The following is a 12,879-nucleotide window of genomic DNA, read 5'->3' as shown; positions in this document are numbered from 1 at the left end:
GCTGTCTATGGGGGTGGGATCCTTGCCTAAAAAAGGCACTATGGGGGTGGCAAGAGCCTTTGCCAATATCCGAAAGCCCAGTGGTGATGGGTGCAAGCCGTCCCCAGCGAAGCAACGTTGGCTTGTCGAGCATGTCATCCCAGGCTGACAGACACTGGATCCCCTTTGAATGACACCAAAATTTTAGCCAATTGTTAAAATCTATCATTTTGTCTTTGCACTGTGGCATCATTCCAGGTGAGGGTAAGATGCTGCTCAAGGTCAGGGTCATACCAGCCTGGGCTACATGATCATAGAGCTCCTCTGTCTCTTTTTATGTAGTCCAGGGAGGTACGCCTCAGGTCATTCACACCAGCATGTACAATGACTGAGTCATATTTGTATTTGCTTTGGAGTGACCTGAGTGCTTGCGTTATGTGGTGGATCCTAGCACCCGACAGGCAGCTCACTGTGACCTTCTCTTTATTCAGCCTGGTGAGCGGGATGTCAGTGTGTCTGACAATAGAGTCACCTATTACAAGGAGTATCAGGTTTGTTATTCAGCCTTATGGGCTGTGGCTGCTTGGCACACTGACTTTGTGGGCTATGTGCTGTGCATGTTTTGTTTTGAGGTAGCGTTTGCTTGGAGGTCTCTGTTGCATAGGTAGATTTTTATTTAGAGCCTCAGAGTATGTTTTTGTGTATTTATGTGTTTGGTTCGCTGATGTGTTGGGACTATGTGATACTGGAGCAAACTCAGACAGCCCTGGTTGAACTATACCTCTCAGTTGTCCATATCTTTGCAGAATGAATAGATATTTGCTTATTTTTGGTTTGTTCCTCATACAATGAAGTCACTAAATGAGACATTTGAGTTTCAGACATCATAACCTTCAGAAAAATGCATGCTAATGCAAGACCTGTTATTCTATCAACTGTCAAGTTTATACAAGAGCAATTTTTAGTGGTGTTTGTATGTTCCCCCAATATATTTAGCCTTGTCCAGATTTCCTGCATTAAGAGGTTGAGAGGTATGTGCAAATCGCTTTGTAGAATTAGGAATATCCAAACCTCTCCATTGTCCCCAATTTTGGCTCAAAATGTTGCTCTCCCCTAATAATCCTTCCTCAAAATGGCAATTTTGAAAGAAAATGTGATTGAAGTCTCCTAGAATAATGGTGTTGGCTTAATGCATAGGGACACCATATTAGTTAGGTAGGAGATGTGGACTGATGGGGTACATAGAGGGGACCTATAGTTAGGTATGACACAGTAAGGAGTTTTGTTAATGCTAAGCTGGATGCAGAGGAATTCCACGTCATTATCTCACATAGCAAGTCTGGAGATGAAATGTTGTTTAAGAATATGTTGTTTAAGAATATGTAGACACCATCACCTTTTCATCTCTGGTGATAGGCCTGAAGTTGTGGCAGGTATTGAAATCCTGCATTAAAGGAGTGCTGCTTGTAAGGAGTGTACTTTTTAGCTTAGGCTCTGAAAAGGAAATTGGTTATTTTCTAATTCATAGCTATAAAAATTCAGTTTCTGAATGCAAACACACTAGTTAAGCAGCATCATGGTAGGGAGTACTTCAGTACAGAGAGATTCAACTATATACATAGCCATGAGTTCCCTTATACCTTTCTGTCAAAAGCAAATGCACACCATGTTCACAGAGTTTACAGTTGTTGTAACTTTCAATCTGTTTATGTATTTCTTGCACTAAAGTTGAGGTGTGTGTGTGACAGAGAAATGCTCTAGTTAGCTGTAACAGGTGGAATTTATGTGCAACTGTTTTGTTTAGCAAATGGTATCATTATTGTGGTATAGAATTTTAAAGCAGTGTTAGCACAGCAGGTAGCATACATGCATCTTGATGCAAAGGGCTGTAGGTTCTATTCATACAGCATGTACATTTGTATTTTAAGGGGGTATGGTACTGCAGTTCTTAGTATGTCCTCCTTTGGATAATAACTATGAAACCTGCTTTTCAGCCTGCCACCCATTCCCTATTGCAATATATCAACTTACCATTTATTTTAATGTAGCACATGCAATTTATTCTTCAAGGGCAACAGGCACTAAATTTGTAAATGAAACACAGAAATATAAAGTTTTTTTCTAGCAACAACCTCTTCATTGGTTTCAGATCTCTTTTAATGTGGAATTATTCAGATGACTTTTACTTCTGCAGAGATTCTGCATACTGATTGATATTGGTGGATTTTATGACAGAAGTTTGAGTGTTCCTTTATGGTTGAAATGTTCTGAATTGGGCAGGCTGTCATTATTGGTTCATATGATTTGTTTCATTACTTAAAGGAAAGATGCTCAATTATAAATTTAAAACATGCTCTAACAAGTGGTGCTGTGTTATACAAGGGATATAATTCAATTATTATGTAGTATAATAGTCAGGAAGGTGAATCGAAGAACTCTTGCATGTTTCTAAAAATGTGTGCAAGGAGCCTATGATTTGGAAACGGGCCAAAGGTAAACTTACCCTGCCACTGGCCAGATGCATGTTCATGAAATGTGGGTTTCGATGCTGTTTCATTAAATGTGGGTTTCAAAGGTAGAGAAGTTTTAATGCTAAGTCTGTTTTCATTGTAAGACTATTGCTTTGTTTAGGTTTAGTAAATGTCTGTCAGTGTTTGTGCTATAAAATTTGAAATAAAAGTTGTAAATGAAATCCAGATATCTGCAGTCATTGTAGAAGTAAAGCATAAAACAAGTATGCACACAGATTTGAACAATTTCTATAAAATGGGGAGAAATAGCCAAGTAATGGGACACTGGAATGGCTGCGTGGGTGGGTGAGTGGGCGGGGCAGCATAGGGGGTGGGGCAGTGTGGGTGGGGCTTGGGTTTGCACCCCCCTGCAAAAAATCCTGCGGGCTCCCTTGGCTGGAGGGAAGCGGTGGTTATTGCAACAACGATCTAAATGTTAAATATAGTACATTTGTGTAACCAAACTTAAAATAACACTAGGCATTCTGAATAGAACACTGCTGCACTAGTCTAAAGTATTTGGGTCAGTTACCAGCTTTGGAACCAAGACAGATGAAGGAAAAATAAACTAAGAATCCAGCAGCCTCTGGCGAATGTTCTTAGCATAGCCTGTCTGGAACAAGTAAAGGACTCCAGTTTGTTGTGCTTATTAAAAGTATATACAGAAGACTAAGATGCAGACAATTTTAACTCAAGCTTATCCCCCCTGCCCCCTTCCATGATTTATTTGCCACTTTAGCCAGTCAGTACCCTCCTCCAGAGTAGAAGTAGTGCCATAGAACAAGTATTTTCAAAACAATGACTACAAGCTGTTTTCTTGTTAGTGTGCAGCACTGCCTCATTGACTTCCTTGTAGACCTAATAACACAAAGTCACCACAACTGAAAAGAAAATAGTTGTTTATTCCAAAATCACTTCCAGAATGAGCGCTTTCGTCTGCTTCAAGCAAACTTCCTTGTAGACCTGTTTAACCTCAGTTTGTCAATTAGTTATGTTTCTGAAGCCTTGGTCTGCTTCTACAAGAGCAGCCTAATCAGAGATTTGGGGAACTGTACACTGATTAGCTTCACCAGCATCATATGTAAAGCAATGGAACTTAGCACTATGGAAATAGGGCTATTCACAGCTTATGATCCCTTGACCCAAACCAGTTTGTTTTTGTGAAAGGCATATCCTGCCTAATAGGTTCATAGGGTAGGATGTTACTAGGCTATTGACCCGATAGACTTTACAAGCCTAGCCAATAAATCCCAGTATAATACTAGATTAGAGATAACATCTATGCCCAAGAGTTTTCTAGCAAGGACTACCCATGTCCAGGAGAGGAGCCAGAGCAATCCCCAGCAGAAATTTGCAGTTTCCCATCCAGTCATCCAGGGTGCACTTAAACAGGGTTTTGGAGGTACTCTGCTTGATATGGATTGGGAGCCTATTCCAGAGGAGTGGCAACCTCTGAGAGATGTACGTGTTTGTCCAGCAGGTCCTGTTTATGTTGCAGGCTAGATTGAGGTCCCAGGAATGGGTGACTCTAGTCCCATTTGACTTACGAATGTGCAGCATTTCCATTAGGTTTGGGTCAGAGATAGCACTGTAAACCAGACATAAGCATACCTCTCGACCTGGAAACATCAGAAATCTAGGCAAAGCCCCATGAAAAGTAAGTACGACTGGCCAAAAACCTATATGTGGAGTAACATAAAATTTGCATACATAATTATGTACCCCCACCCGCTCCAGTGGGATTTTGGGATACCAACATCCAAACGTAAATTGAAGAACAGACAAAATATTAAAAACAAAATATAACCAGAACAATAGTGTTTTATTTATATAAACATTTGAATTTGTATCAAACTTTGAACGTGTATAAAACTAAAATACAACTTTTTTTATTAAAATAAAATTAACTGCATTGAATTGAGACAGATGGGACAGCTGACAAGCAGCAGCAGACCCCCATGTAGAAAATTTGAAAAAGGAGGAGGTTGATGACTATGATGATTTAATTCCAGTCAAGCTTGCATTGCACTAGTTAGCTAGGTTATGAAAGTTCACTGGCCTTTACCTCCTCAAAAAAAAGAATTGTTTTTGTCTATGTGTATGTTTTTGGTCTATGCTTTAGACAACTCCTCATTTTATTCATATATACAAACTGTCATACTGTTAACATATGCTAATAAATCCTTGTAGTACTAAAGTTAACAAAATGGCATAATGTTTTATGATAGTTTTACGACCTCAGCACAGGTCATTTCATCTTCAAGAGGCCAAGTAAACCCCTTTCTGTAATTACAGCAGGACTGTGGTTAATGTGAAAGCACAAATATTTTCTTTTCCTGGTAACCAGCTAACAAAAATATACACTTTTCAGTGATGGCTCAGTACTCAGAGGAAATATGTAGGTACCTTGCTATGAAAAACTGGCAATAGCTCCTAGAAAAAAAACTAATGTAATTCACAAGTCATTCACAGAGTTTGCAAAATGTTAATGAAAAACGATCTGACCGGCTTCAATAGTTTCATCCTCTAGAGAGTTCATCTCTGACCTTGTACAAATCCAACCATGAAAACAAGCAACAGATGTCTTATTCTGATAAATCTGTGAACCAGGACTGGTCTGGATCCCTTGAAAAGCTTTTATGAGAAAAGCTTCAATATTGGTAGAACATTTCCATATATCTAGGCAAGCTGTCTCCTTCTAAATAGATTTTTTTTAGAATTTGTTAGGAAATTCTTCAAGTCTTTTAACAATGCTTTATTTTATTTGTATCTTAGTAAAAATGTAGATACCTCCTTACCTCTTAACCTCTTATCACAAGAAATTTGGACAAATCCTAAAATAATGGGGGGGGACAAAGATTCAAAAACAGAGACAGATTTCAGTTATCACTCTTATATAAACTCAGAAAGTTGCTACAACAGCAGAATTTGTGTTAGCATGAAATTTTCTGAAGGATATGAAGTCTGAAACTCAAATTTATGTCATAATGTAGTGACTTCAGTCCTCAGTGACTTACCAGAACACCACAAATGTTATAAAGAACACACTAAAAATATGAGGCAAAAGTCTGGACAGTTAAGAGGTATGTAAACTGACCTTTTGCAAATGGTATTAAGAAAGTATACTTTGCTTATACTCTTAAATCGGGAAAAAACTAGGCATATATGGTATTTACAAAGTCAAATATGCACGGTCCAGCAGGCTTGGCAATTGCTTGACAAGCTGCCCTGCATAAATCACTGTCTAGTTCAATGACTTGCAAAGATCACAGCACGCAGTAATCAGGTACCGTAGTTAATTTTAATGTAGCCCTAACACTACTGCATGCCTAGCCATTCCACAAACCATGATTTATTAATAATTAAAATAAACAAGTAAAACTAAACTGTTAACTGAATGCAATAAAGAGAAAGACAAAACAGAGTCTAATAATGACACCGAAAGGCAACTTCATATACATTTCAAAACATTTGCACATATATATATATATATATATATATATACACACATATATATATATATATATATATATATATATATATATATATATATATATGTATATATATATACATATACACACACATATACATATGTTTCCTGAATCTACTACAGCGACAAATAACAAAGAGTTGCTTTCAAGGAAACTGAATACTGCAGTTTACACACTTCAGGAAGACACCGGCTAAATAAACTGTAGTTGCTAAGCAATTGGAGTTTAAATCCCAGAAAAGTTGAAATAGACTGTAAAGGAGACATTAGTTGTGTGGCACCTTTTTATAACTTTTTTGTCTTCTTGTTTTAATAGTTAAATATTTGGAGTCTGATCATTTTCTCATCAGGAAACAATCGAAAAATATGGTCATAATGCATGGTTGCACTGCAGCCACTCCTTCTATCACTGTTTCCACAATCTTCGCTGAAATAAAATGTGACACACCAGCTGCCGATTACTTCAGAGAATCAGACAAGAATCAATCACCTCTAGTTAGTCTGGATTTATTAAATATAGAGAAGTATATGAAGGTGGATCTTTGGCCTTGATAATAAGCTTTTTAGTAAGCTGAAATGGTAGTTCTTACGTTGGTGTGTCACTCACTGTTTTACTTGGAAAGACCACAGACAAATAAACCCATGTTAATCACTGTAGCAGGATGCAGTTTAACATATGATTGAGTACGCACATTAATATTACCTGCCTTTAAAACTGCCCAGGTCAAGTGAAGTATTACATCTTTTCCTTATGTGTGGTACTGTAATATTTCAAGGTGACATTTCCTAAAGTTTAAGTCAAAAGCATGCATCCTTCTTAAAACCTGATTTTAGCTTACTTCTGTGATGCAGCTAGGTGAAGTCTTAAATAAGTAACAGAAGGAGATGGCCAGACTAATATGGATGGAGGATACCCTGCTGTTCCTGTGTCATTACCAGCCAGCCTTGCTTACCTGACATCTGTACATTATGTCGGCATCCTGCGCTAACAGATCAACGACCTTCCCCTTGTCTTCATCTCCCCACTGGGCTTCAAGAGACACTGTTACTTTGTTACCAATATCAGGGCACTGCACCAATGAGTCAAGTAGATCCTCATTGACTATTTCTACAGTTGCAGTTCCATTTAATGCCATATTTTCAAACTGTATTCATCCAACCTAATATAGTAGCCTGCAGTGCTCGTGCCTGGATTGTTGGTGTGGACAGGAGGCGGGACTGATCCAATCCTGTTCCCATTCGTGGTACAAATGTATAATGAAAGTATTATCCGGTAGTGATGATGTGCTTCATAGGTTCATAGATTAGTACTAAGCTAACTGCTCTTGTGAGCCATTTTAAGCCTAGCCAGTTATCCCTTGTGAGACTCAAACCCTGCACCTTGTGTTTGTAAGGCAAACACCTTAACCATTAGGCCACCCTCACCCTCCCACCCACATAGAAACATAGATTAGTACTAGGCTAACTGCCTGTGTGGGTCATTTTTTAAGCCTAGCCAATTACCCCATGTGAGAATCAAACCCTGCACCATATGTCTGGTAAGGTAAACATCTTAACCATTATGCCAACCTCCCAGGGTAGGCAAGAGATGAATTGTAATCAGAACAGAAAATAGCATCACTACATACTAGTATATTGTGATGACATGTAGGTCTGCTTAAGTAGACTTCATGAGCATATTGAATTTGACACAGTTCAGCTTCACAAGTCTGGACTGTCCGATAATATACAGTTACACTGCATTTTTTGTTTATTTTTTTTTTTTACTTACCTGAAGGCTGTTCTGCCAGACTCGGAGAAAGTAAAATTTCTCATCCTGGGGACATGGGTGGGCACTGGGCGGATTCTGCAGAACTTAAATTGTGCACAGCTCCACTCCACTCGCTGCTGCTGCTGTATTCCCTCCAAAACAGTCCAAATCTCTGACAGAGTCTGACAGGCATTCTGCATCACAAAGTTGATGTTATCACGCATGCCTCTGTACGCTGGCAATGCGTGGTGACGTCAGCCATAAATTTAAAAATAATAGAAAAAATTGGGAATTCACGGGGCCAGTCAGGAATTAGTGGCACCCCATTATTTTGCCCTCATAACTGGTGGATACTGTGGAATTCAGTTTGGTTGAGAGGCATGACCCTGGTCAAATCAACCAAAGTCAGATATGAGGTAAAATAGTTAACCAGGTGAAGGATAACCACAAAGCCTTTTTTGTGTTAGAAATCTCAGAAACAATGTCCAGCACCCCGCAGAACTAATAGTAAAGGATATCACATACTCAGACTCGGAGAATATAGCCAATATACTAGCTGACAAATATAGTTCAAACCAAATTACATACCTGCATCTACACGTGCTCAGTCTTCCAAGAACAAGGCCTCCATGCACTATCCAGACCAAAGAACAGTACTTCTGTGGGGCTGGCAAACCCGTACAGAGAATATTGAATATCAGCCTCTAAACCAGCTTCATGCCACCTGAACGGGTAACAGCAGCAGTCATCCCCTTGCACAAAAGTTGGGCATCAACAGACCCAGGTAGTTGTTGTCCTAACCAGCCTCATATGTAAGGCTGTGGTAAGGACTGTTATGCAATTAGCAGGTAACCTACAAACTGTAAACCCAAGCCAGTTTGAATCCATCAGAGGCAGATCTTTAACCTGTTTAACTTCTTTAGGAAGGCTACCTGGATGAGGATGAGGGCAAATTGGGACACTCCATATATTTGGACCTCACAAAGGCATTTGACACCATCCCTCACTTAGATGTCATAGATAAAATTTCCCAACTGAATGTAAATTCCTGTGTATCTCATTGGATAAGAAGTTAGTTCACCAGTAAAATCCAGGAACTTAGGGTGGCTCTACTTCCCGCAAGAGACCTCTAACTAATGGTGCACCCCAGGGTTCAGCCCCTGGGCCCCTTTTCTTTGGCATTTATTTCTTGGAAGTCAGAACAAATATTAATGGTTTATTGCTGTCCAGGTGAGCAGATGACTGTAAACTTTATGCCATCATAATCTCCCCAGAGGATGCCAAAGAGGCCCTGTTCCAAACCAATAGCTGATGATAATAAACATGGACTAAAACTAAATGCCAAGAAATGTATAATTGTATTCTTTGGTAAGGATAACCTCTCTTGTAACTGTCACACCGACAACACACCCCTGAAAGTTGCCCCTGTACTCTGGGATCTGGAAACATGTGTCAACAATGAACTGTCCCTTGATCACCACATATTCACTGTTGTACGGAAGTCCTTTTCATCCCACAACGTGTATCTAAAGGTATGGTGTCCAGGTCCAGTATTGTAATCATTCCACTGTACGTAGCTGTCATAAGGCCAAACACTGAATATAATGTCCCATTTGGTATGTACCTGTCCAAAGAATTGTCAAAACTGGAGTGATCACAATGCTTTCTCACTAAAGAAAATCAACTGCCTGAATTACAAAAGCTATGCAGACCATCTCAAAGCCTTGTCCTTCTATCTGGTGTTATACAGGCTACTAAGCAGTGACCTCTGCCTTGTATATAGAGCCTGCACAGACCCTATCCTGTTAGACCTATTGCACATTTGCAAGTCCAGTAGTAGTGTGAACACACACTTACTGGAGGTTAGTCTATTTTGCAACATAAATAGAACATGTTGTAGGGATAAGTATGCATCACAGAGAATGCCTCTTCTGTGGAACTGTCTTCCATGCCACATAAGGCAAAGTACTTCTGTTACTCTATTGAAATGGGAACTGCAAATGTGTAGCAAGAAGAGCAAGAAGAGCTCTAGGTTATTTGTACAGAAAATAAAAGGGCTAAAACTACCATGGGTTTGTAAGGCTAGGCTTCTTATTATTATAACAGATCAAAAGCTTAGTAAGCACCTATAAATATATAAATAACTAGGAAGAGAATCTACTTCTCTAAAGTACAGGCTAACACGGAAGGTCTTTGGCTAACAAAGTTTGCAGATGACTGCAAACTAGGAGACATAATTAAAACTCCTAATGATGTGGACATCCTACAAAAGGGCCTCACTGAGACAGATGCCTGGTGTCAAAGCCATGGCCTCAAGCTCAATGCCAAAAAGTGCATTGTCATCCATCTTGGTAAAAACTCTGTACCCATGAACTACAACATAGGCGGTAGTCTACTTAACACCGAAAGTGTAATAAGAGACCTTGGGACACAGGTGGACAGTAGTCTCTCCTTTGACAATCACATCGCCACAGTAGTCAGGAAATCCTTCTACGTGGCACACCTCATCACAAAAGGTTTCTCATCCAGGAAAAAAGAGGTCATTGTTCTCCTCTACTCATCACTCATTAGACCCATTTTAGAGTACAACGCCCCTTTTGGTATGTACCTCACAAGACATCTACAACAACTGGAAGGCCACAGAAATACCTCACAAAGAGGATTACCGGCCTCAAACAGATGCCCTACGCAGACCATCTCAAAAAACTCCAGCTTTACTCTGTCGCATATCGCCTACTCAGAGGCGATCTCTGCCTAACATACAAAGCTATGTCAAACCCAGAGCTTCTGGACATGCTGCACTTAAAGAAATCCCAATCCATCCGAGTTACACGCTCTAGGGACCTAAACCTTGTCACCACAATAAACAGAACATGCTGGAGGGATAGATTCCTGTCCCAGAGACTTCCCGTACCCTGGAACAAACTACCTATCTATATCAAACAAAGCTCCTTATTAGCACTCTTCAAGAAAAATCTTGATGATTGGATGAGAGATAGGAAATTCACCCCAGGGATCACTTCTGTGGCTCTGCTCGTCAGGAGCACAGGAAAATAATTTTCTTGGGTGGCAAAAGCCAGGGTACTGTTTGACAAGGCTTATATAGGCCCTAGGGTCAATAGCCTAGTACCTACCTATGAACCTATAATAATGTGTGATAATAGATACAAGTTTGGACTGCAGGTAAGAGACTGCCTTCCCTACCAGAGATTGATAACATTATATAGGCAAAGAGAAAGTCATACAAGAGTGCTAAGTGAAAGACCAGCTCTGACAGATTTTTAACTGAGTCTAGAACAGATTTATTTATTTAACATTTGTTAACCTGGAAAGTCCAACTTGGAACAAGCCAATTTTCAGCGGAGGATAGGGAGAAATACTTCACATACATGTGTTTGTAATGTGGGAGGAAACCGGAGCACCCAGAGGAAACCCACACGAACTCAGGGAGGACATACAGACTCCACACAGATGGCACTGAATGTTGGTGTTAAAAAGGGGTAATTACTGGGGTTCGAAATGTGAATTCTGCCATACTTGAGATCCAAGTGAAAAATGTACCCTGTTAAAGACATTTCATAATGATTATTGTAAAATACTTTGTTTTGGAACTGACTAAGTTGTATTTCAGTATACTGTAACCAAATGTTAAACATTAGGTCTTTTTCACAGCTGATGGTGTGGCACTTGGAGCAGCTGTGTCTTCCTCAGAGGTCACTGTTCAAGTTGTTGTCTTCTTTGCTGTTATCTTGCATAAGGTAAGAATTTTGCTAAATGCCTGTTCATTGTTTCTGTGTTTACATATTACAAGCTTATGTATTTAAACATTTTTCTAATGTTAAACAAATGGAAGTATTAGAAACTTGGCAATGTGTAACTTTTACAGTAGCAGCATTTGAAATGTCTTTACATTAAAGAATAATGCTTGCAACTAATGAAGAAGATGTGCACTTGGCATTCAGGTATGGAGTAAGTAACACAGTGTACCAAAGCATGAGTTTGCTTAAAGTGCTCTATGTTCACTGTTTATTCTTTTATTCATTCATTCAGTCTCTGATTGCCCACTTAATCCAGTGAATGGGTCATGTTGGAGTCAGAGCCTTGCCTAGCACTCAGTCTGCACAAGACAGAGATATTTACACTACATAGGATGCCAGTCTGTCACCAAATGCACATCAATATAGACACACACACACACACACACACACACACACACATGTGGACAAGTTGAAGGATTGCTAGTTCACCTTTGGTATGTCTTTAGGCGGAAACCAGAGAATACCCCAAAAACCTATGCAGAGACAGGGAGTGCTTCCAGACTCCACACAGAAGGCAGTTTAGCCAAGGGATAAACTGGAGCACCAAGCACTATGAGGCAGTGGTGCTAATCTCTACACCACTGTGCCACTCAGTAGATGGTTGACACATTTTAATAAGATGTATAGCAGTCACAGAATCCTCTCAATATGAATCTTCATAGACAGTTGCCACAAAGAATTAGTGAGAAATGCACTCTCTGGGTGTAGAGCTTGAGATGAAGAACAGCATATACTTCATGAATAATAATACATGACAAGATGTGCCATGTTGTAGGATATTGCCTCTTCTGAAGTCCTTATTAGTAGCCTGTGATACATTGCTGCTTGGATTGTCTCAATTCATCTATGCAGCAGACATTATTGTTAGAAGATATTCAGTGAATAAGCTTTCAAAGTTACAAAGCACAAAAAAGCCCTGTAAATCCAGGTAAATACTTCATCTAGTACAATCATAAAATGTATTTGTAGCAAAAATAGGTGAGGCAAAGCAACTAGCAGACAAACCAGCAATTTATTCAAAAGTAATTGATTAAGCATGGTAATTAATTAATCACGATAGGTTTTTAGTATATAAAATAAATGAAGTTTTATGGTTGAAAATGTCTGATGAAGCAGTAGTGATTACTGTGAAAGCGCTTACTATCGAATAAAGTGTTGGTTTTGTCTGCTAGTTGCTTTGCCTCACCTATTTTTGCTACAAAGTTTACAAAGTTCCTGTAGTCTGTGTAAGAAGACATTTGGCTGTGCATTAATATTCGTATGTGTTTGAAGGAGACTCTTGATTTGTATTAAGAATCTGAATCATACAGTCAATGTACAGGATTTTTAAAT

General features: G+C 39.3%; 1 protein-coding gene across 2 annotated transcripts in view; it reads left to right on the top strand.

Moving 5' to 3' along the window:
- LOC122789925 (zinc transporter ZIP9-like) overlaps positions 1 to 12,879 on the top strand; it is a 677,153-nt gene that overhangs the window by 550,134 nt on the left and 114,140 nt on the right. For both annotated transcript variants that reach the window (XM_044057393.1, XM_044057392.1), the window contains one exon: positions 11,402 to 11,487. In XM_044057393.1, the coding sequence (XP_043913328.1) occupies positions 11,402 to 11,487 (86 nt within the window). The remainder of the gene's footprint in view (positions 1 to 11,401; positions 11,488 to 12,879) is intronic.

The sequence above is a fragment of the Protopterus annectens genome, chromosome 15.part0, assembly GCF_019279795.1.
Source record: "Protopterus annectens isolate FY-2018-M chromosome 15.part0, PAN1.0, whole genome shotgun sequence".
Taxonomy (NCBI): domain Eukaryota; kingdom Metazoa; phylum Chordata; order Ceratodontiformes; family Protopteridae; genus Protopterus; species Protopterus annectens.
Note: the sequence above shows the minus strand (reverse complement) of the source record. Positions and strands in the feature narration are given on the sequence as shown.